This window comes from Aspergillus candidus (assembly GCF_002847045.1).
Source record: "Aspergillus candidus strain CBS 102.13 unplaced genomic scaffold BDW47scaffold_27, whole genome shotgun sequence".
Taxonomy (NCBI): domain Eukaryota; kingdom Fungi; phylum Ascomycota; class Eurotiomycetes; order Eurotiales; family Aspergillaceae; genus Aspergillus; species Aspergillus candidus.
This window is the reverse complement of record NW_020194032.1, coordinates 153536-173271: the sequence shown is the minus strand read 5'-3', so window position 1 is coordinate 173271 and position 19736 is coordinate 153536. Positions and strand designations below refer to the sequence as shown.

General features: G+C 48.9%; 4 protein-coding genes across 4 annotated transcripts; 3 read left to right on the top strand and 1 right to left on the bottom strand.

The window, feature by feature from the left end:
- Window positions 1–370: 370 nt before the first annotated feature.
- Window positions 371–1187, top strand: BDW47DRAFT_107002 (tubulin-binding prefolding complex subunit GIM3). Its single transcript, XM_024812900.1, has 4 exons — window positions 371–421; window positions 471–608; window positions 795–862; window positions 942–1187. The coding sequence occupies exons 1-4, from the start codon at window positions 404–406 to the stop codon at window positions 1132–1134; spliced, it is 417 nt and encodes a 138-aa protein (XP_024671425.1). The 5' UTR covers window positions 371–403; the 3' UTR covers window positions 1135–1187.
- Window positions 1188–1410: 223 nt separating this feature from the next.
- Window positions 1411–4739, bottom strand: BDW47DRAFT_132059 (transcription factor domain-containing protein). Its single transcript, XM_024817468.1, has 3 exons — window positions 3783–4739; window positions 3570–3667; window positions 1411–3489 (listed from the first exon to the last, which is right to left on the bottom strand). The coding sequence occupies exons 1-3, from the start codon at window positions 4227–4229 to the stop codon at window positions 1545–1547; spliced, it is 2490 nt and encodes an 829-aa protein (XP_024671424.1). The 5' UTR covers window positions 4230–4739; the 3' UTR covers window positions 1411–1544.
- An 8068-nt stretch (window positions 4740–12807) lies between these two features.
- Window positions 12808–13185, top strand: BDW47DRAFT_106996 (uncharacterized protein). Its single transcript, XM_024812899.1, has one exon. It carries the CDS (start codon window positions 12854–12856, stop codon window positions 13025–13027), a length of 174 nt encoding a protein of 57 aa, XP_024671423.1. The 5' UTR covers window positions 12808–12853; the 3' UTR covers window positions 13028–13185.
- A 430-nt stretch (window positions 13186–13615) lies between these two features.
- BDW47DRAFT_106995 (Hsp70 family protein) lies at window positions 13616–16910 on the top strand. Its single transcript, XM_024812898.1, has 4 exons — window positions 13616–14634; window positions 14780–15712; window positions 15761–16199; window positions 16256–16910. The coding sequence occupies exons 1-4, from the start codon at window positions 13987–13989 to the stop codon at window positions 16453–16455; spliced, it is 2220 nt and encodes a 739-aa protein (XP_024671422.1). The 5' UTR covers window positions 13616–13986; the 3' UTR covers window positions 16456–16910.
- Window positions 16911–19736: the final 2826 nt, after the last annotated feature.

Here is a 19736-nt window from a genome sequence, read left to right as displayed (position 1 = left end):
ATGTATTGAGATTGAATAGGAGAATATGTATCAGAGTGATATTATTCCACTTGATTTAACTGCTGAATAGAACAAGAGATTCGGATTCATAGACAGACTGATACAAGCCTAGTACCAAAATTACACATCTACTCAACACCCTATATAACATTACTATATATAAACAATATATGAAAAATTAGGATTGAATCAAGATGAATTATAGACAATCATAGAATAAAAATTCAACGTAAAATCCAACCAAGATTCAACCCCATAGAAGATCATGTAATCTATCATACCAGGCACAATACCCCCTCCCAAACAGGCAATCAACTGCCTTGACCGCCCAATCTCGACTTCCCCACCAAATATTCATCATCCATCCATCCCCTCCAAATCAACCAACCAAACAACCGCCAAAATGATGCGAACACGCATGGTACGTCCTTACTCCCCACTATAGCTGTCCAGTAATTAATAGAGAAAAGCTCTCCAAAGACGAAGAAGCCACCGCCGCCGGCGGGGAAGAGAACGAGGTGCGCCGTGAAGACCAAGAGAAAATCAACCGCTTCAGTCGGCTGCATCAGCGGGAGTCGGTCTTGGAGGAGCTGCTCCAGGGGAAGAATGTACGTCTTCCCTCTCTTCTTCTTCTTCTTCTTTATCTACCCTCTTTACCATTTGTCCTATGGAAAGAATACATATATGCATATGTCTATGTATATGTATCACTCTCGTGGTTGTGTCCCAGACATACATGATAGATAGATACATGGTATGATATCAAATTCAAACTAACCTAGTCAATTGTATAGAAAGACAAAGAAGACCTCGAAGAAGTCTCCATGGAGCTAGAACTCGCCGACGAAGATGAACTCGTCCCGTAAGCTTCCATTCCCCTTCTTTCCCCTAACCTCCCATCCCCAAAATCAAATCAAATCAAATATACTAATAATAAAAAGGTACAAAATCGGCGACACCTTCTTCCAACTCCCCCTAGCAGAAGCACAGTCCCTCCTGTCCACATCAACAGAGACCATCGACAGCGAGGTCGCCAAGATGGAGGAGAGTCTGGGCGAGGTGCGCGACGAACTGCAGCAGTTGAAGGTCGCGCTGTATGCGCGGTTTGGGAGGAGTATTAATTTGGAGGTCTAGTTTGATCCTGGGGTGTATCACTTTGTCAATAGGATGGTGTAAGTAAATAAATAAATAAATAGAAATGAACTTTTAGAATCTTGTCTGTCAGCCTTTACGTGGTAGACGATAGTCAGGTCTCGCACAGCGCATTGTTCATAACCTACTCTACTCTACATCACTCCCCTCTCCTCTCTACTGACTCATACAACCCAAGCCACACTCCCTACACCCAAAACAGCAAACCCCCATATACAGATAGAAACTAAATCAAATATAGACAAAAATCTAATCAAACAAATATACAATATATACACAAACAACGCTCCAAAAATCGTAACCCGTATCTCATGCTCATGCTCATATCGTCTATCTTATCCATCATCCATGCATCATCCATGCATGCATCCATTCAAAGACCGATAACGACACTAGATAATACTAGCGATCGTCATCCGCGAATGCGACGAGCTAGACGGCACAGACTCTGACGCACCCGTCGGTGCAGTCACCGTCACTGCCGTCGCCCCGGGGCTAAGATAGGGCGGGGAGCGCGCCTGAGCCTCGTATTCGTCTCGTTGCTGCTGCTGCTGCAACTGTTGCTGTTTCTGCCTCTCCGTGTAAAGATATCCCACCGTCTGCTCGATCCAGTCCCATCCGGCAGGTTCATCAGCGACTGGACTTCCATGTGGGGGATGAAGGAGGTGATCGACGGGGGACGAGCCAGGCTCGAATTTAACAACCGAAGGAGAGGAAGCAGAACCCGGCCCATTCTCGTACCCCTGCCAGATCCAGCTGCCGTCGGTGTTGCCCTGCATGTCGCCCGACATGTAAGCGATCATTTCCTCGTCGCGGTCGAGGTCGACGTCAGACCGGCGGAGCCGGTCGAGAAGGCAGCGGAGGAAGAAAGCGAGGTGGCGGCCGCAGGCGGCGTTGACGGCGCGGGCGTCGCCGACGGCGGAGCCGGCTTGCGCGCAGACGAGGGCCGCTGCGTAGTCCTGGCGGAAGAGGAGGACGAGGATGCTGCGCCAGATGTGGATGCAGAGCATTGTGCCTGCTGAGGAGGCGAGGAGGGGCCGCCAGTCGGGGTTGGGGTCGTCGCTGGCGGGGCTGGCTGGGGGTGTGGCTTGCAGCATGCAGCGGGAGAGCAGGTGGGCTGTGTCTTGGGCGGTGGAGACGCAGTGGTGGAGGGCGGCGGCGCGGACGTCGGGGGCGCAGAAGGGCGAGATGTTGTGGCGGTGGAGGATGAAGCGCGCGTTTTGGAGGTAGACCATGGGGGCGAGGCAGCGCGGGTCGAAGTACTGGTCAGATTCGGGGTGGTATTGCGCGGGGAAGGTCGCGAGGCAGGCTTTGAAGTGGCGCTCGAAGGTCTCGAGCGTGCGCGGGCTGATGGTTGAGCTGCGCAGGGTGCGCGTGAGTTGGCCGATTGATTGCACGACGTGGATGGTTGCGAGGAGGGGCGTTGTTTGCTGGCTGTCGGGGGGACATCCGCCGCCGTCGGAGATGTACTTCTCGTCGACGGGACAGGGGAGGTCGACGTCGCAGTCTTGGTCGTTGATTAGGACTGGTTTCCCCATTTCAAGGGCGAGTAGTCGGTCCCAGGCGTACATGCCCCACCAGACTCGTTTGCGCATCTCGCCCTCGAGGGCGGGCCAGGGGCCCGAGTCGAGGTGTAGGCCGATCTCCTGCGCTACGCGGACCGCCGACCCAATCCACACCCAGCTCGCGGACTTGGAGTTCGCCTCATACAGGAAGATGCTGGCGAGGAGGGCGGCGCGCGCCCGGTCCAGGGTGAAGTGGTCCTGCCAGACGTCGATGATGCCGCACGAGATGCGGATGAACTCCTTGCCGCGGTGCTCCCGGTCCGTCTCCAGCGAGTGCAGCGAGCCGCAGGCGAAGATGGCGAACAGCACCGCCGCCCAATCGCGTCGTACCCCGGACAGCGAACCCGCGCTGTAGATCTGGTCGTACTCGGCCGTGAAGCTGGGCCAGTGGACCACGGGGAGCACCGCATGCACGCAGGCGTGGTACTGGCGGAGGAGGCGATCCGCGAGGTCTTTGGACGGTAGCGGGGGCGGATCGGTGGTCAGGAGGGATTCCGGGCCTGGTTCTCGGTACGGGGTCGGCGCCTTCCAGATGCCCCTGCCGTAGTTCCGCATGTTGTCGCGCGCGGCGGAGAGATCCTGCAGGACGGGCGCGCGGGGCCGTCGCGCGGATCGGTGGCCGAGTTCGGGGAGTTTCAGCTGCGGTTGTGCTGCGGCACCGTCCATGCCGAGATCCATCAGACCGTTATTATCCGACCTCAGCATCCCTGTGCGTAGCTGCTGCAACTGCTGTTTCGTCGAGAGGAGCTGCTTCTCCAGATCTTGCACTTGTCTGTGGATGATGGGGAGACCAGAATCAGAATCTTGGGGACTTGCATCAACGAACAAAATGACAACCCCATGGGAACGAACTTGATGGAAGACATGCGCCTGTTGGTCTCCTTGGTGAACTGGCAGCGCACCTTGCGATTGGTGCATTCAGTACAGCTGGAGGACTCGGAGGCATCGCACTGAGAGGAGAATTGCGGTTAATCATACGGCGCCCCCTCAGTTCGCCTGGCTTCGGACGGAGGGGTGTGTTGGGGAGGGGACAGGGAGGGGGAAAGAAGGTGGAAGGAGGATTACCTTGACTTTGCGCTCGCGGCATGCATCGCAGCTGGGGTCCTTTCTGCGCTGTCGATATGCGCGCTTCTGCTGCAGCGGATGATGCATCTGATGTCCTCCGCCACCGGAGTGGAGGGCGGAGGGCGATGCGGATGCGCCGAACGGGGCATCGGGAAGGATGGAGTGGCCTTCCGCCGGGGAGCCGCTCGATTCGTAGGCGCGAGAGAAGCCGATTGGCGGGGGAGGGGGGGGGTTTGGCACCGGTTGCCCTACGGGCTGTAAAATCTGGGCCACCCTCAGACCGCTGTCAGGCCTGCTCGGCGGAGCGGAAAGCAGAGCGGCGGCTGGGGGAGGAGGGCCCGGGTGGAAAGCACTCGGCGACGAAGTCACCGCCTGCACGGGGGGTAATTCATAGGGCACGCCCGGCTGACTGGAACTCGTCGACGGACGAAAAAAATGGGGTTGCATGGTCACCCAAAGCAGTTCATCCGGCGAAAGATTGCTGATGCAGAGGCAAGTTGGGGAGGGGGGAAAGAAGACGGGGAAGAGGACGGGGAAGAGGACGGAGTCAGATGACGGGCAGGAATGGGGAGGGTAAAAAAGATCGCAGAGGGGATGGGTTGATCGGGAGAAGCAGATCGGTGGTGGCAACCGGTGGTTTACTCGTTGTCGAAAGTTGGGGATGTGGGAATTGAGTGGAGTCAGAGGGATCGGGTGTGTTGACCTTGATTGAAGTTGTTTTGAACCCTAGTGGGGGATGTCACGCCGGGGTCAACCCACCCTGGAGATTCTCAGGGGAGACAAACGGAATCAGTGAGGATTGGGAGAAGGGTAAATTGAGTAGAAGAAGGAGAGGACAAGATAGGGGAGATGGAAAGAGGTATAGGAGGTATCGTGATAGACGATGAGGGAGGAGGGCTAATTTACCAACACAATGGGTAACATCCTATAAAGATCGTATCAGACGGCGAGGCTAAATTGATAATACACCGGTAGAATAAAAAGAATAAATAGAATAATAAAATAATAAAATCACGAATAGGAAAGATGATAATGATAATAATAATAATAATTTGGAAACACCACCATGAGTGGTAGATTATCCACGAGATTTGATTATCTACTCGATTCTATTTTCACCCTACTCTTCTTTTGTTTTACACCATTTTCGTACTATAAAACATGATAGTATTATTAACTTTTATATATTTATACCAATCAGAAGGATCAGTTCTAGAGAATCATATCCGAACGCCAACCATCGACGACGATTCGACGAGAACCTGATCGACAAGAGGGAAATTTCCCAGGGATTTGCTCCTCTTTCTTCCGGATGGGGATTTGGAGCCAACCATGACTTCCTGCAGAACCTGAATCTTTCCTTGCTCCATTCCTAGAGAGGAGACCCAGAGAGATAGAGATGACTATGATGACTACACGTCCTACCCCGAAATGCCAGCGGGGACCAATGCTCATTCTATCGTTCCTTTCGTCCACTGGTCGTCACTCGGGTTGAACTTGCTCGTTTCTTCTATCTCATTTGGATATCTCTGGCATATTTACCTCTCGTTTTAAATGATCTGGAACTTAATCTGGCATTTCCTGTGCTTTCCGAACTCATCCCTGTCCATTCGTACTTCTTTCTCTTCTCCCATGTCTGTCTTTCTCTCTCTCATTCGGTCCTTCGTTTCCTCCTCGTGACATGCCTTCTCCAGAGGTCTGACCGAGACTAACGTTGGGACTTTCCCGAGATCGACAGTGGCAGTGTAAATTAAAATTTGAAAAAAAAAAAATAAAAAAAAAAAATAAAAACATATAAAACAATAAATGAATCAACATTCTCGGTCTTTTCCACCCCATTCTCCCCCACACCAAAACCCCTCGAGGAGAAACCCTAGTCGGCCTAGTCTTGGTCTATTTTCCGCTCCGGTCCCGGTCGGGACTGTGCCTGAGCTTGAGACTTTAGTTCGGCGACTATAACCGTTATTTTATTCTTACTTTATTCTTACTTGATTATTGACTTTACTTAGTTTACTCTACTTTAGTTTAGTGTAGTAGTGTATGTAGGTACTGTATGTTCTATGGACATGGTCTCATCCGAGTCGCCACCGTCACAACTCAACAGGATCATCGATACGAGTCTAGGGTAATTCATTTCCCATCGGTAACCTCGTATGGATAGTTGATGATACTAGGTATCTACCGAATACTCCGTACATCTCATCCGACGGTTCGATGATCATCCCGGTGACTGCTGCGGTTAGATGGGTCCGAGGAAGACGAGCCGACTGGGTGTTCCTGGCTGTGGGAAATGCCTTGCATGGACACATGGTCTTTATTATGTATTCTTCAACTCTATTATATTATCCCACCCGTATTCACTGGTGACTTCTGTCCCTCCATGCTACGAACAGACCGGGTGTATACTATACTGGATACGGTATACACCATTCAGGGTCCAAAGGATCCAAAACCTACCAAAAACAACCCTAGTCAGTAGATTATGATATGACACCCGGATGGCTCAACCGGGACGGCCAAACGACCAAGGCCCAAGGCCCGAGAGCCCTAAACTACTACTCGATCCGGCGACGATTGACCTGGATGAACCCCGACGGTTTGAGGTCCCCGCCTCCAATCACAACTATCGGTCTGGGTGAATTGATTCGGTATTCCCCTATAATATTTGTTTTTAATCATTTGATTTTTGACCATTTATTTTTGATGTATTTATGTCCCCACCCGGAGATTTTTCGCTCCCGTCTTTGCACCCTCCATGCTTTTTTCCGTGTTTCGTCCGAGTTTCATTCTTCCCGTCCGCCAGCCCCATCCACGTCTACTAGGGTAAGGTAGACGACGTAGTATTGATGATATGACGAATCTCATATCGAGAGCTCAAATTTCCTCGTGTCATCAGGTACATTCTATACTACCCCCATTTACAAGGATATAAGGTCAAGAAATACTCAGCCAGAACCGACATGAACCCGCCTATCCAACCAGCCCAAAGACGTGAACTCCAGATGTGATGGATCGATGGATAAGGCTGCGTGGCTTGACCACCCTCAATCAACCTAGTGGCTCAGCCCAACCCATCCTCGGCCGAAAATCACATATTCGAGACTCGAGATCCCACGGCTCCATCGGCTAGTTGTAAAGTAAAACTGGTGGGTAAACGACCCCACGACAAGACGGAACGCATGCATGGTCACGTCTCGGCCGTCTCTCCCCGTGATAGTCTTTACAGCCTACAGCAGGTGTGCCTGCAGTTGCAGGTTCGCTAGGGCCTGAGCTCTCGGCTCTCGTCCAACTTGCGTCGAGTCGGAAATAATCTCCAGATCAATTGCTTGGGTGGTTAGCCGCTGTTTCCTTCTTTCCTTTCACGATAATGATCGTGATTATTATGATGTTATCATAAGAAGATAATAGATATTCCAGAATTATCTTCCACCAACGGATTGGGAAAGTCAACCACCAGAGACAAACAACAGAGGAGGATAAACCTTCCCCGCAGACTGACCGGCGGCGCGATCAGATAGACAGCGTGGCACGGATTGAACTCGGACCCGTCGCAGGAATCAACTATCGAAACAGACTCAGATTCACATGGTCCCCTTTCAAATCCAAGGTGACGTGATATCTGACACCTACGTAGTACTCCGTAGTCCATACTCCGTATGTAGTGTGGTGTTAACCTGGTAGTTCAATAAGCTACTCCTAACCGAGATCCGATCATGATACGGACCGTGAGCCACGGCGTCGATGCCACGACGACTTTGGAGTTAGCTTGGGGGAGGCTAGTGGACTAGGAGACTAGTGCGTACAGTAGTGGCATGGCACGCACAGGAAAATTTTAGAACAAGGGACCGAACTACTCCGTCTTGGGGGGCTTGGGCTCGTCATCCTGGCGCTCTAATTTCGGCGTTCAGCCGGGGGACTAGGCTCAGTTAATCAGTACGATCTGTTTTCAATTGTTGCATATTTTGTAGATACTTGGGTTGGTTCAGATGAGCATATGAATGATATATCTAGATAGTAACAATTACAGTCTATGATAGTATCCTATATCTTATATCATATGGATAGCAACAACAAGAATCAAGTAGATATATAGATTCTAGATAGGTGGTAGGAGGTAAGGTAGAAGTGACAAGACATGATTGGATCGCCTGCCTCCGACTGAATTTTTTTTCCATGTGGTTGTGGTCCGTCCCGTGACAGTCGGCCGCTGCACCTTAATTTTTCCCAATCCTTTTGAAATTCTCGCATTCAATGCCGGAGTGGTATTAGGCGGTTCACATCTTGAGGGGTTTTCCGTCTCTCCGGACTCCGGTCCCCATAACGAGAGGACTAACTTTTCCTCCCGCTAACCGAGGAGTCACTACCGGAAGTTAATATTATCATGTCTTGTACTGGTTGGCTACTCAGATACTACTTCGGAGACATCCGTGGACGACTAGTCCGCTAGACTAGGTCTGAGCACGAGCACGAGCACGGTGCCCTCCTGCCGTCCCTCGTCGTCATCATCAGCATCATCAGCCACCCATCCCAATTACTTCGTACATATCTGTACTAAGAATTGAAAATCATAAACTAAAAACTAGCCTAGGCTAGGGATTGGTCTGCAGGAGTTTCCCCTACGTGGCCTGTCTTCGTCTCGTGTTGATTGCGCCGTCTGACAGCCGTCTGTCACCGTCTCCATCTGCATACGACAGTACGTACCTTGGTTCCTACTACTACTACCTACTTATCGAAGAACACGGGACGGCTAAGATGGACCTACCTCGACTTACCTAATTGGTAAGGGGTCAGTGTGTAGCATGTTAATTTACGGTGAATGCCGTGGAGAGGTCCACGTGGGAGCTGCAGTTGTCCACTTTCCGTGGATATCGAGTTGGTGATATTATTAATTTTAGTCATTACATTATATTTATACCATGATGGTTCAATATTCACTCCGTAGGGCTAGTAAAGCAAGATATTCAACTTCGATATCTACCCCATATACAGACAAACAAACAGATAGATAAAACAAGAATAAAAGAGATAAATGCCGCCAAGGATAAAGCCACAAAAAAAGTCATTCCCGAGTTACCGTTCCTCGTATCAAGTCAACAAATCACAGCCCAAACAGATCCACAACCGACTCAACTCACGTCGTCTCGGATGCCTAACCTTGGTGCGGACGAGCGGCTCGGAATGGGTTCCGAGCACTACCGTCGCACATCATAGCCCTTTTTTTTTTTTTTTTCCCTACCTTTTTTCTGCCCCCATCGTAACTGTTAGTTATTTTTATGCCGGCCTCGGAGCAGGGTTTCCGAATTGGGAGGACCGTGGTTGGGTGGCGACTTTTCCATGGAAAGGCACCTTCGTACTTTGTTTAGTTTGTTCTAGGATTGGGCATGCCATTCTATGGTTGGTTACGTTTTCTAGATACTGACTATCAAAGTTGGATGCCAGTAGTTGATGGAATACTTTGAGACCTACCCCGAGGTACTGCTAGTAGTAGGTTAGACACACAGATAGAAGATATCACATATCCAAAACCACCCTCGAACAAACTCAGAACATACATAAAGCGCAACACGGTCGAGCTAGAGTAGGTTATTACGTATCTCGATCCATCCAACCAACATCTCCAGTGCTACACACATAGGTGATCTAATCGATCCACATGGGAGAGCAGCTAATCGGAATCCCCGGGTAGGGCGTGGCGCGTACAACGTGGGGTTCTAGAGCTGCGCGTTGAGTCAGGTTTTTGTGCTTGTATTAGAGTTGTGGTAGGGGCTTTTTTCTTGGACAAGCTGTAGGTAGGCCGGGAGTGTGTGTGTGTGTGTGTGTGTGTGTGTGGATGATGGTTGGTTTGTTGATGTTGCTGGTAAAGGAGGGGAGGGATTGATGCTAGGCTGTGGAAGATATCGTGGTTTTTTGGTATTCGCTAGGAACCTATTTAGTGTGGCAGCTGTTTAAGACCTAGGAGCGATACTTCCGCTGGGGGACTTATGTCTGTTTGGTTGTTTATGATTTGTGGGTTTGAGTTCTGGGCTCAAGCTACGATTTGTATAGCTGTAGATGATATAGTGCTTGAGCCTGGCACAAAAGTTCATGCTATACTGGAAGGGAGGGTTTGCTTGGATATGCATTCAATAGAAGATGTCATGCTGTTTGTATACCGACAGCTTAATCTACACTACACAGCTACCATCTCAAACCCTTCGCTATCAGGACAGAGAACAGCCCGGATAACAACCTGTCGCACTGAATATAAGGTTACTTACGGAGGTCAAAGTGCCATGATATCTCTTCCCTGATGATGGCTTGCTCAATATTCACTCAGATGTAGAACAACATGGAATGACTAGCAAGACATTGACCTGGGAATGATTACTTCAATCTTAATCTTTGGTTATAGGAAGCGGTGTATGGGCTAGCAAGAAATCAACCTGAGTCTGTCAATTCAAAATACTTAATATATAGCTTGAATTTGTATATATCACGTGTACAAATACAAGCCATCTGTCTATCATGAGACTGATTGCTTGAATATGACTTGAGGTGTGTAGGCGCTGGGATATTGTCTATGGCTACTGCAGTCTCTTTAAGATGTGTTAGATATCATATACGAAAGGTCTGTCTGCATGCGAATCAATCAAGGTCTGGAAAATCCATAAAGAGAAAAGAAATGAGACAGTGAAACAATATACCAGCCAAATGAATGAATCAGGATGGGCTTATGGAAGACAAACAAGCTAAGTGTACTAGATAATTCTAGATCCCGACGATAGGTATAATCTCCAATATGTTAAATGACACGGTCTGACAAACATTCTGATCATGTACTTCATCAAAGACAGTAGGTGTGGATACATACATGTCGAAGTATACACCACTAAGTAGACTTAGATCTCTTCTTTCCAAGGGAAAGCATGACCAAGGAGAAAAGAGCCAACATCAATGGCTATCAAATGCTAGTCAACACCCAGTATATTGTTCTTCCTGTTATGCGATAATCTTTGAAGCTAAGTTGTTGTATCAAATGCCAGCTATTTACAATATAAAATAGTGAACATAATGAGTCAAAATCAAGAATTCAAAGTATGATCGTCCACTGGCTATAGAGCAGAATCTGCTCAGTTTATACTGTCTATTAGATTTGGCCCTTCGCAAAGGTCATTTGGCTATTCCATAGAATATCAATCCCATGAAGGCAACATTTATCGGTGTTAGTATCTCCTCTATTCTATCAGAGCTCGATCTAATCCTCGAGGCTAGATGGTAGACATGACAATTCCAGAGCCCAGATGAGCTACTTACATTATAACAGCCACTGCACCAAAATACTGAACAGCTTTTGGGAGGGCTTGACCTGACTGAATCCCAGCACATTATGCCATATATCTGCAGTGCTATCAAGTGTGGAAGATTGATTTGCAATCAGCCAACATCAGTTTACTCACAGAGCTTCACCCACAATTTTGTATCTCGAATTGATTGCAATCTTGCGACCATTCGTAACCTTTTTCATAGCATTTCCCGGATCATCGAACACATCATGGTTATGGACTGTTCTCATCGGTCCTGCCACATCTAGTACAAGCAAATTACATGGCGTATTGACTATAGGTGCTGCTCCTTTTAACCCACAAGGCGGTCCTTGATATGGCTGCGTAGATTTCTACCAAGAATGGGGACCAAGCTTTGGGCAACTCAGGATCTAGGCTATCTTTGGCTGGTATTAGGCCGATGAAAACAGTCAAAATGTTAATGTAATTGATGTAATTGATGGAAGGCTTGCGAGTATTTGCAAAAAGAAACATGAGTAGTTAAAAGTGCACGTCAGTCGACCTGTCGCCTGATTGTATGTCTTGCTTCTGAACAGTATTATCACAGCTTTTTAGTAAGAAGACTCTAATATATGCTGGAAAGGATAGGGCCTATTTTTCCATCATGTGTACGGGTGAGAATCGATGGTGAGTGATCCTCTTGAACCTCGACGTCTTTTTGAGATGCGTTCATAGCAGGCCTTGAGGAGTCAGTGAGTTGTGATGGACAGTAAAACATGTATATCAAACAGCATTGAATGTTTGAAACATGAGATAGAGTCAAAGTTCTTCTATAGGTCAGTTTAAATTATGCTGTAGCTGGTTATGTGAATTACTATATTCTATGGAACAATGGTGGCCATATCCACTTCTACTGGCAATATAGAGCACTTTTCCCCTCTCCTTTCAAATATACCTGACAGATCTGCCGCTATCTATACAATCATTATCTTTCAAAGACTTACACTAGTTTTGTCGGGTCTTATTTGTCTTGTGCATATCTCAAGTATGTACTTTAGTTGCCATATATAAACTTGTTTGATACTCTAATTTACTCTGATTATATTCATGATAACTCTATAGCATGATGGAGTTTGGTTCATATACTTTGAATAAAGTTATTGATTGGCCTTCAGAATTAGGGTGGGTGTTACTTTATCAAACAAAATATGTACCATGGATATGCACTGCAAATCAGTTATGTATACTGTGATAAATATGAGACTCAGTGATATAATCAGTCAAATCCGCCAGCTGGCCATACAGAGTTCTATTACCAATTCTGTTTGCTTTCTTTCCAACTCTTTATCATATTTGCAACTATGTGTATATATTTGATATCATTGATTCCATCAAGTTCACATGGTCGCTCTCAGATAAAGATAGTGGTCGTGGATAGTATCAGCAAAAGGCCAACGCAATTGTATGTATCACACAATCATGACACTTATACCATTATTCAATCCAATAGTTTAGATTGATGAGATATCAATTTAAGTGACATGATCTTGTCAGAAATTGATTGGCGTTATATCCCAGAAGTATATAACATCGCATAATACAACCAAATCTAGCAAGCACAGACGTTCAATAAATCACATGGAATCCAGCGATATATGTACAACTCCGCCACGTCCATCCATCAAGCATGAGACTCCTTCATAGTCTCGACCAAGCGATAGACCGACCAGCCACCGACCAAACCCGCAAAGCCACAACATGCCCCCAAACACAGTCAGATGCGAGCCCTATAAGGAGGAGGAGGATACTATGTATAGAGCAGTCTGCCTTGTGGCGGAGAGAGGGAATGCACGATACAGGCTGATGGGGAAGAGGAAGGGGATGATGGTATGGACTAGTACGGAACGTGACAGGGATCGGCACGACCATCTTCAGCCGCAGTCGAGGAGCGATGAAGATAGGCCCGATGGGTTGTCAGGCTAGACAAGGCTGCCCACGGTTCTTCTTCTTGGTTTGATGAAGACCGGTATATTGGATGGAGGGGGAGGAACTGGGAGATTATGGAGCCTGGTGGGTTGATGGGCTGAGACTTGAGTATGGGGGTTAACGGTTACCCCGTTCAGTCAGGAGTTTGGTTGAGGCTCTATCCCCACCTGAACCTGGGGTTGATCACATTCTCCATTCTATTCTCTCTGGGATATCAGACCACGAAGACCTTCCCAATCTATAGGGACGATGTCTGTTTTTCTGGTTTTCGAAAGACTCAAACGTTGCCAAGAGAGATCAGCCAAGAGAGAAGGCCACGATGAACAACAGGATCGTGATCACAAGCAGAGGAGCGAGTCCCCCTGACCTGGTAAGAAACCACAATACGGTATGAGACGGTATGATACAGGATGGATTGGGGGGCGATGAACATGCCCAACATGGCAAGTCTGCTTGAATCAATTGATATCCATCTATTAATATCTTCTCTTCTCTCCTTCTTCCTCTAGTTGGTAGTTAAGATGTCCTCGTAGGATTCAGATGATATGTAGTATTGAAATAACCTCATTTACATTCCAGATTCTGTGGCATTCCACCCTGTCCGTCGATGAATAAATGATGAAGAATGAATGCCTTGTTTCCCCTACAAATACTCCAACTGATCCATCCTGTCAATCTTCTTTGATTGATCTCGTATTCCTTCGTTGGCTGTAATTTTCCCCCCCCGCTCTCACTTCTCACCGTGCGGCTTAGCAGAACCAACACTGCCTCTTTTTTCCCCTCGATTCTTGACTCTTTGTTTTCCAGTCATCTTTTGGTCTGTCTTTTTGGTTTTTTTTTTTTGGTTTTCCATTTTTACTTCTTAATTTCGTTTTGGGTTTGTTGAATTCTTACACCTTCTCCTCTTTCCCCCCTCTCTTATTTCTCCCTCCAGAATTGTCCCCTAAATCATTCACATGGACCTGATGAGTTCCCGGTTAAAGTCCTTTGGCTTTGGGAAACGCAACAAACATCACTCCCAACCCGTTGTTGCTCCTCCACCCCAGCTTCCTCCTCCCCAACTTTCCTCTCCCACCACCTCGCCTGACGCCTCCGTCTCCAGTGGTCAGGCCAGCACTCATACCCTCGTCGCCGCTCCCGCTTCCACCACCTCTCCCAGTTCGCCTCCCTCCGGCCACAGTTCCTCCTCCACCAGCCTCCCCATGAATAACCCAAACCAACTGGGTCGCCCCCCCAGCTATACCTACAACACCGCCGCCCGCCCCACGAGTCCCATGCCGCCCGGTCACCACCCGCCCCCGCTCAACACCAACATGCCCTACGCACCCCCGGGCGCAACCCATATGGGTGCGCCTCCCGGCTATGGGATGCAACCCCCGGCGCCCCATGGCATGGCTCCGGGGATGCCCCAGGCTCAGCAATACCCCATGCGCAATCCCGCCGTCGAGGTCGAAGGTGCGGGTCGGAGTAAGGCCCAGTTGATCGTGGGGATCGACTTTGGCACCACCTTCTCCGGTGTGGCCTTTGCGTTTGCCACGAACAACGAGGCGAGGGAAGATATTATCACAGAATGGCCTGGGGCGGGGACGCACACCAAACAAAAGGTGGGTTGCGTTACTTGTCTTCCCCTGACTCTCCCTCCCCCTCCCCCTCTCACCGCCCTTCCGGGTTGCGGCATCCTTTTCATCCCGAGATAATCCCCCCGGGTGAGACAAATCCCGCTGACCGTCTGATTCATTTTTGTCATAGATCCCCACCGTCCTGTACTACGACCAGTACCAGAAGGTCGTGGGTTGGGGCCCTGATATCGCCGATGCGCTCGCCCCCACCGGCTATCCGAAGCAAGGGGTGCAAAAGGTCGAGTGGTTCAAGCTGCAGCTCATGCTGTCCGGCAACACCTACATCGACCCCATCAACCTCCCGCCCCTGCCGCCCGGCAAGTCCGAAATCGATGTCGCCGCCGATTACCTCTTCAAGCTGCGCCAGGCCATGCGCGCCCAGCTGCAGAAGACTCTGGGTGAGGTATTTACGCGAGAGGAGCGCAACATCCGATACTACCTCACCGTGCCGGCCATCTGGAACGACGCCGGCAAGGCCGCCACGCGCGCGGCCGCCCTCCAGGCGGGGTTCTTGCGGGACGAGAACGACAACCGTCTGACCCTGGTCTCGGAGCCCGAGGCCGCCGCCATCTTCTGCGCCAAGACCGGTTTGCTGAACCTGAAGGTCGGCGACGCTATTCTGATCGTCGACTGCGGCGGTGGTACCGTCGATCTGATCGCCTACGAAGTCGAGGAGGAACAGCCGTTCAGCGTCGCCGAATGCACCGCCGGGTCGGGTGACTCGTGCGGTTCGACCGCGCTGAACCGCAACTTCAGCAACATCCTGCGCGCCAAGATCCGCAAGATGAAGCTGCCGGACGGATCGCGCACCGCCGGCAAGGTCTACGCCAAGTGCATCATGGACTTCGAGAACCGGATCAAGGCCGACTTCCGGAACAACGGGCAGAAGTGGGCGGTGGACGTGGGCATCGAGGCGGACTTTCCGGATGCCGGCATCGAGGAGGGGTACATGACGTTCACCAACGAGGAGATCCTCCAGTGCTTCGAGCCCGTCGTTAACCGCATCCTCGAGCTGGTCCGCAACCAGATCATCGCCATCCAGGCGCAGAATCGATCTCTTCAGGTATGACCACCATCCATTTTCATCCCGTCAACCGACTAACCCTAGCAGAACGTCCTCGTCGTGGGTGGTTTCGGTGCGTCGGAGTACTTGTTCCAGCAGATCAAGCTTCATGTGCCGCCGCAGTACCAAGCGAAGGTGGTCCGGCCGATGGACTCGGTGGCCGCCATCGTCAAGGGCGCCGTGACGGCCGGTATCACGGAACGCGTGGTCACGCACCGTGTCGCGCGTCGCCACTACCTCATGGCCACGCTGCAGCCGTTCAAGGAAGGCTACCACCCGGAGCAGTACCGGGTTCCCAGTTTGGATGGCCGCGATCGCTGCAAGTACACCCGGCAGATTTTCGTCCAAAAGGGCGAGCGAGTCAAGATTGGCGAGCCGGTCAAGGTCAGCTTCTTCCGACAGGTCGCGCCTGGTGCGACCCTCATGTACGAGGATATCTTGTACGCCTGCGATGAGGATGTCTGTCCTGAATACACGAAGGATCCTCGTAAGTTTTTTCTTTTGCTAGTCAAAAGAACAATAAAACCATACTAACTTCAACAGGCATCAAGGAAGTCGTCACCCTCACCTCAGATCTCTCGCGCAAGAACCTCGAAACCGACTTTGAACGCATGGACACACCCCAGGGAACCTTCTACCGAGTCTACTTCGACATCTACCTAACGCTGGACGGCAGCGAGTTCAGCGCGGAATTAGTCTGCCAGGGCGAAATCATGGGCCGATGCCGCGCTAAATTCCGTTGATCAGTTGATCCCTATCAGACCAACGAAGCTTCAAGCAAGCCCTCAACAAGCATTCAAAATAAACCCAAAACCCCAATAAACAAGTGCAGTCCCAGCCCAGCCACATCCGACCGATATGATACAACATATTATGATATGATATGATATATATATGATCTGATATCATGGGCTCGAGCGAATCTACGATCCACATTGCACAGGATGGCGTTGCTCTTACTTCCTTTTACTTGAAACCTTTCGACCTTCTTTCATTACCACTATACATGTTGATACGGGGGTGGGTTATTGATTTGAGGAGATGATGATTTTTCCCCTTTTCTTCGTGGCCTGTTGTAGTAGTTTTCTTTCTTTTTCTTTCTTCTTCATTTCTTGCCGGATACCTTTATACGAGCTAAGCCGAATTATTGATTTTTAAATTTATTTATCTTTGATTTATTATATATTGGATGGAATCTTCATTGTATAGCTTGATTAGTATGACAATGATACTTGGTAGACTAGAATCGTCAACTAGCACTTGAAGAAGACTTGAGTTTCGAAGTGGTGCGGTGGTGTATACATCTGTATAATTAGCCCGGCTATAGACGGATGGAGCAGATTAGGTACTAGAGTATATGATAGTGTAGTATATGCCGGTGCTAGAATGGTATTGTTTGTATCACGCACGACATATAATCCTGACTTTACAACAGGTAGAAGTGAGTAGATTGGTACCTATATCTGTAGGTAAAGGTCTATAGATATAGAGATAGGTTGATATAAGGAAATGGTTGTATTACCCATTCCTGAAAGATGAGCAGCTTTAGCCTGTCCAGTGTGCCTCTCTCTTCCTCCTCTCTCTTCCTCCTCACCCTTCCTCCTCCTCTCATACTACCTATGACTACTACTAGTTAGTTACTGCATACGTCCACCTGCAGCATCATCATCATCATCATCATCATCATCATCATCACCCTCACCATCACCATCAGCAATGGCATCAGCACATGCAAACCCGAGGGAACGCACCACAACAGAGACAGACAGCCAGTCAACCAGCCAGCCATCCAACTAAACAGACAACCAACAAGCGAACACACGAGCTGAGCCAGGCTGTAAAGCGGGGATTTGAGTGATATCACCATGTCACCGGACAAGAGCCATTAATATTATGACTACTATTATGACTACTATGATGACAAGCCATGGCAACAATTGGTTAGCCGGTAGGCAAGTTGGACGTTTCAATTCCCGTGTGACTGACTGCTAAATGCTGACTGACTTGATTGAGTAACTCTTTTGAATGCCATTCTTTTACGTACTGCTTGTTTGTGTGATTGTCTGGTTGGGTTGCTTTGTTCTTGTTGACTTAGGATGTGTGGCTTGGGATGGACGATGGATGGATGCTTGAGGGGCATATATGTAGATGGACGAGATAGGTAGTAGGTAGGCTGTAGACAGAATGAAGGATTGGGGTTGTTGGGCTGGTTCTGTCTGTATACTTCACTGCGATGTTTGCTTTGTGTATATTCTCTAGTCAATACTAACTACCTCTACACGAGTATCCAGTTTTGTACACTTCATACAATAGATGACTACCGTCTTCCTGTTCTCTACCTGCTAAGTCATGCTTCATACTTGTGATGTCCGGACGATCTCATCTGCATAGTAGCTTCATAGTAAGTAACACACCACCATCCCACCTCTACCCACCCATATAAAGCACAGTATCACGACAAACAAAACATATCACCAAGCACACCATATTCCCAAAAACCATAGTATAAGCTATAACGACGCCACCTACGCCAACGCCGCCCACCTCACCACCAATACCCATACATCCTCCATACCCTCCATCCAAACGACGATCCCGTCCCTGCAGACCCAACCCTCCCAATCAACTCTCAAACAAACTCACTAGGTGGTTTTCTTTTTCTTTTTCTTTTTTAATTCCGGAGTATACCCCAGAACATTACCCCAGAAACGCCTGAACTCTGTCTATCCGGACATAACAAACCAAAAAAATTAAGTTGCGCTTGGTCCTATACCCTATACCTGAAGAGTAGGGCGCATGCAATAACTAGCCCCCGTCGAAAGCTAATTACGCCTGTCAGGCCAGTCAAAGGCAAAAGTACTGACCAGCTAACTAACTCGTGCTCCACCTTCCTTCGTGTGGGCTAGTCACTCACTTTGTGGTGTCTAGCTCGCTATCACATTAGGTAGCTAGTGAGCATGTACCTACTCTACTCAATGATAGAACAAGTCGAGTGAGTGAGCTCCAGCTCGAGCTCTCCCCCCCTCCCTCAAAGCTGGATGGTGGATGGATCCACCATTGGCGCAGCGGCACCCCAATACAATACCCAAGTAAGTATGCGCTTGACAAAGAACCTAAGAAAAAGACCCGTCTCGACCATCGTCAAGGCCATCCCTCTTCGCCTATTACCATATATTATGGACGACGACGATGATCATGGTGATAATGTCTCGTCGGGGGGGTTCCCTTCCCTTCCCCGTCTCGTCTCCTCTCCTCTCCTCTATCAGTCCAGCCCAGCCCAGCCCAGCCTAGCTAGCCAGACAGCCAGCATCGGAGTAGTCCCGTTTGGTGGGGGGATTTGTGACTGTCAATCCTGGGCTTGTCATTTGATGATCATTACGGAGGATCGATCGGGTATGCTTTTTTCTTTTCCCTTTTTAAGATTTTCCTATTCCCTTCCGTGTGGATGAAAGACAGGATGGACCAGTTTGGGTTTCGACCACGGCTTGGTTGGAGTATGTGCAGGGTTGGATAGTTAATGGCTCCGGTGTTTGTCTACGTGAGAAAAAAAAGAGACGAAGGAAAAAGGCTTCCGGAGAAACATAGAAACATCGTATGCGCTACGCCATCTGTCTTCATCCCCAGAAACGGACAACCTGGCATCGCAAAAAAGCAACGACGAGACGACGATGTCATCGCGCCGGTGCGAATGTCACTCGGAGCATTTCGTTCTTTAGTCCAGTTGGTTGCTCCAGCTGCGTCAGACCACTCAGCTGGAGGACGTAAGGGTGAAGGTCATCGCTGTCGACTGACTGGACGGTTGGGTTGCTTGAACGAGGGAAAAGACGGAAGAGAGGGAAAAAGTAAACATCAACGTGTCGCTCGGTAGGGGACTTGATCGAATCAGGGGATGGGATTAGGCAACGAGGGGAGAATAATATTCATCGTTATTATAATTGAAAAAAGAAAAAGAATAGAAAAATGACAGAAAAGGAAATAGGAGTAGGAATGAAGATGAAAATGTCAAAAGGTGAAAAGGTGAAAA